The 4,512-nt window shown below is 56.8% G+C and overlaps 1 protein-coding gene across 1 annotated transcript in view; it reads left to right on the forward strand.

The window, feature by feature from the left end:
• Positions 1-4,512, forward strand: part of PLCG2 (phospholipase C gamma 2) — a 126,284-nt gene that overhangs the window by 54,765 nt on the left and 67,007 nt on the right. The window contains exons 4-5 of the mRNA XM_004704774.2: positions 431-478; positions 1,812-1,869. Of these exons, the coding sequence (XP_004704831.1) occupies positions 431-478; positions 1,812-1,869 (106 nt within the window). The remainder of the gene's footprint in view (positions 1-430; positions 479-1,811; positions 1,870-4,512) is intronic.

Consider the following 4,512-nt stretch of genomic DNA (forward strand, 5'->3'; position numbering starts at 1 on the left):
CCTCAGAGACTCGCCAGCTGAAGGGACACTAGCCTCTTGCAGGCGACAGGGGCCCTCTGAGCTCAGCGAGGGTCCTTCCAGCCCCGAGGCAGAGACACCTTCCAAAGCTAGAAAGTTGGGAACCCCTTGTCTTCTCTTCTGGCCTTCCCTGTCCCTGTGTCCCGGGAGCCTGCATGGTATCGTGGTTACCAGTTGGGCTGCTAACCAAAAAGTCAGCAGTTCGAAACCAGCAGCAGCTCTTTGGGAGGAAGACGGGGCTTTCTGCTTCCGTAAAAAGTTCCAATCTGGGAAACACACAGGGCCAGCTCTGCCCTGTCCTGCCGGGCCACTGAGAGTAGTTGGTTGCTAGAGGGTTACGTTAGACTTGTGCTGTGTTCTAACCTCTCCTTCCCTCCCCCTCTCTCTCCAACCTCACGTGCGAACTTCCCAGTTGGCTGAGGAAGCAGATTTATTCCGTGGACCAAACCAGAAGGAACAGGTGAGACAGCTTCATGTTTTTTTTTCACCACTTGGGTCTCAGATGCTTCTTTGTAGCCAAGCCCGCATGGCAGAAACGGGCACAGCAGGGGAGGGGGGACCCTTCTTCCTGGCAGAAAAGTTGTCGAAGCGAGCAGGCACCCGTAGGAGGGAACACACTCACACCCGCAGGAACGAGGCAGTCCGTCAACCTGCAGCTCTGACAGGTCTCGCTGTGCCCGCTCAGCCTTCCCAGGGGGCCGGAGTATGGACACGGTCCTCCCAAGATCAGGTCTGACGAGGTGGGTGGGGGGACGGAGTGCAGGCACTGTGCTGGGTGCTGGGCTGGCAGTTTGCAAATTCCGCTCTTTTTTTTTTTTCATTAAAAACCTTCTGTGGTGATTTGGGTGCAAACTGACAGAGCAAACGGGGTTTCCAGCCAGCGATTCAAACGTGCCTGTAGTCCCCACGGCCACATAACGGCACAGGCCCCGCTCCTACTCTGTGTCTCCCCTTTGGGGTTATCCTTCTTCCCTCGTCCGTCCTGCCTTCCAGCTCTCTCCCCGGGCAGCTGCTACCCTCGATTCGGTTGTTCTAAAGTGTGTGGACTCCTGGCGTTACTGGCCACCTGTGTACGGTCCTTGTACTGAGGCCATCGAGGCCATTCTGACTTAAAGAAGCCCCTGGCTGCCTTAGTTGGCTGCCAACAGCAAGGTCAGCAGTTGGAAACCACCAGCCGCTCTGCAGGAGAAAGACGAGGCTTTCTGGGTTACAATCTGGGAAACCCACGGGGGCAATTCTACTGCGCCGTGCAGGGTCGCTTGTCCATGATTCAGCCCAAAGTTGAGGTGCAGGGGGAAGGGAGGGGAGGTGAGTTCATGCCTGGAGAGGGTGACGGAGGGCCATAGCCTCTAGGTGCCAACCCATTAACCTGGTCAATTTTGAAACTCTATGCTCTTAGGGAGCCCCTGTTGTACGGTCACTCAGGTCCAGCTGCAGAAGCCCTGTCTGAGCCTCGCCACACTAGGAACCCTGCCCCCCGCTTCATCTTGCCACAGATATTTCACGACCTTCATGTCCCAAGTTCACCAGAGGATGCCTGCCCCCTGGGGTTTACTGGGCAGTAGGAGCAAGGTTGGCCCTGATTGGAAGATGGCTGTAGACCCCAGGGCACCGTGAGACTAGATAACCGAGCCTCCTGGCCCTTTTCCCTGTCGCAGCAGGTCTTGGGTGGGGTGGGGCGACATCCCCCTGCGTCCTCAGAGCTCCACACCAGGCCTCTTTGACAGGCGTGTGTGTTCCCTGGCTGACTGTGGTGCCCAGTCTGACACCACATCCTTAACCTTCGGCTGCAGGGCTGTGCCCACGCCCCTCCTGCGTCGTCATCGGGACGAGCTGCTGCGAGGAGCACCCGTGAGCTCGCCGCTTCCTAAGCTCCCGCGAAGACCCAAGTAACCTTCGTGGAAGTGGAGTTCCAGCCCCAGGGGGTGTGCGGGCCGGGTCTCAGCAAATGTGGGGCACCTGATGCTTGTGGAGCATAGCTAGCACCCCCAGATGTCTTCCACCTTTGTTAATTGGGGTGTGTGTCTGTTAAACTTTTCTTCCTCTGTCAGCGAGGCTGAGCCCCCCAGCACTCATTCTTGCTGGAGCTGATGAGGAGGTTCCAAAGAGCTTGTGTGGAAAACGGGGGGCAGGTCTTGGCATTTCTCACCCCCTTTCTGAAGCCCCACTCTTGCACCATGTTGTATGTCCCAGAGGTCAGCAAGGGAAGCACGGGCTGGTGTGTGCTTGTTCAGCTACTTGTGGTGAACAGTTGTCATGTTTCTTAATCACGTCCGAGATTCTTCTTAGGCCATGATGGCATCTGCTCCCCTCTAATCTCCACAGCACCTCCCGACAGAGTCAAAGCCTCTTTTCAAAGGGACAGTCCCTGGCAGGGGTGGGGGACTCGGGAAACGAGTAAGCACGAGCTGACCTGTGCTTGCTGACTTAGCTGTAGTGAACAGTTTCTCCTGGGTCTGCCTGAAGCCCTTCTGAAACCACACGAGTCAGTAAGCACACATCAGTCAGCCTGTGTTCAGAGGGTGACAGACGTGCAGCTGTGGTACAGGAGGCCTGGGCCTAGCAGGGGTGAGAGGCACATGGAGGGACCTCTGTCACCCTGCACGCACAGGCTGACTGACGTGGGCTTACCTGACTGGGCCGAAGCTGACAGTTTCATATGTCTGTGTGTGTGTGCCTTTTATGCGGCATCTGAGATACGGTGAAACCCATATACTGTAAAATTGTTCACCATGGGTTGGTAGGTGAACACGGTGGTGTAGTGGGTTAGGCATTGGGCTGAGAACCCACAGGTCAGTGGTTCAAGCCCACATGTTGCTCTGGGGAAGAAAGCTGAGGCAGTCCAGCTCCCGTAAGGATTATTACGGCCTGGGAAACCCTGCGGGGCAGTTCTGCTGTGTCCTACAGGATGGGATGGACTGGGGAGCAGTGGGCGGCTACCTGGGTAAAACCTGCCCGTTACCTGAATCTGACAGACTCCTCCTTATTTTACGGGCAGTCTCTCCATCTTCAGGGTGGCTTTGCATTTGGCCAGTACCCTCCCTCACTAGTCGCTGGCGGAGTTTGGTGGGACCCTGACCGATGACTTCTCCGTACCCCATCACTGACATAGTGTGCCAGCCTTGAGTTCTCTCTATGGGGGGCTCCAAGTGTGCTAACTGGTTAAGTCAGCTCAGGGCACTTGATCCTGCCAGTCTACTGCATCCTCCCTCCTCCTCCACCTCTTCCTCCTCCCACCAAACCTTCCCTCCTCTTGCTGCACCCGGGCCTCACTCATGGGTCAGACGAGGTCCCTGCGCCTGGACGGTGCCTCACACCCTAAGCTGCTTCAGCGCCAACAGAGCCACTCCCTCTGCCTTCCTTCCCTCTGTGGTTGTGGTGACTCATGGTTGAGTTTGGCACTGTGATGGCAGCCGGAGCCACGCTGGGCGAGCTGGTACTAGGGTCGTCTGGTGTTTCCCTCATCTCCCATCAGGCAACGGGAATTGCCCTCTGGCTCGGGGCAAGTTCTTGCGACTTCCCACGGGCTGCCCAGAGCTTTCTGCAGACAGCGAGCCCTGGCCCCCTCCCTGCCGGCGGAGCCCTGCTGCTCTGTCAACGGGTGGAAAAAATCCCACCTTCCCCGTGCTTCTGTGGGGGCCCGGGAGGGATTCTTCCAAAGGAACTCGGCCCAGGTGCCAGGGACAGAGCACCCAGCTTCTGCCAGCCTCCCTCCCTTCCTGTCGCCCACGGCTAAGCGTGTTTCCTGAAGGGAGACAAAGGCTCGACAGAGCGAAGGGAAGACGCAGGCGGCAGCAGGCCTGCTGGCTGTGACCCGGTCCCAGGTGTTGACCTTGGCCCCAGTGCCCCCCTCCCACCCCCTTCACCTTCCAGCCTCTAGAGGCAAATATGGCGGCCACCCCTGCTGGCTGGGGATGCATGCACTCTACAGCAGACACGGCTCCCGTTTCGTGCTTGGCGTTACGGGGTGCAAGCGACAGGCTTAGTCGCAGACCCGTGTGATTGATGCAGGAGCAGACTGAGGCCCAGAGAAGCTTCCGCAGCAGCCCAGCCTTCTGGGCAGGGAGGACTTCGGGGCCGAAAGGCACACCTCTCACATTGTTATTTTTCCTTATTTTTTTTTTAAAGAATAGTTTTATTGGCATACACTTTCCATGTTATATAATCTAGTTGTTCAAGCGTATGAGGACTTGTGCCATTGTCATCACAGTCTGTTTCATGACCTTTTCTTCTGACTCATTGTTAGCCTCCCCCCCACCCCCCACTCCTCCCCTACCATACCCCTATCCAGTTGTTGTCCCCATAGGCCTACCTGTTCTGGATTCCAGATACAGAAAATGCACATTTCGTACAATGCAAAACACCATCCTACAAAACCGCACAAAGCTCACAGCAATGATTTTGCTCATGATTTTTAAATGGCGCTATGAAGGGTGGCGCTGTGGGTGACGGGTTGGGTTGCTGACCAGTCTAGTCCAGCTGTTCAAACCCCCC

The sequence above is a fragment of the Echinops telfairi genome, unplaced genomic scaffold (genome assembly GCF_000313985.2).
Source record: "Echinops telfairi isolate 266 unplaced genomic scaffold, ASM31398v2 ScPeMD7_2291;HRSCAF=2852, whole genome shotgun sequence".
Taxonomy (NCBI): domain Eukaryota; kingdom Metazoa; phylum Chordata; class Mammalia; order Afrosoricida; family Tenrecidae; genus Echinops; species Echinops telfairi.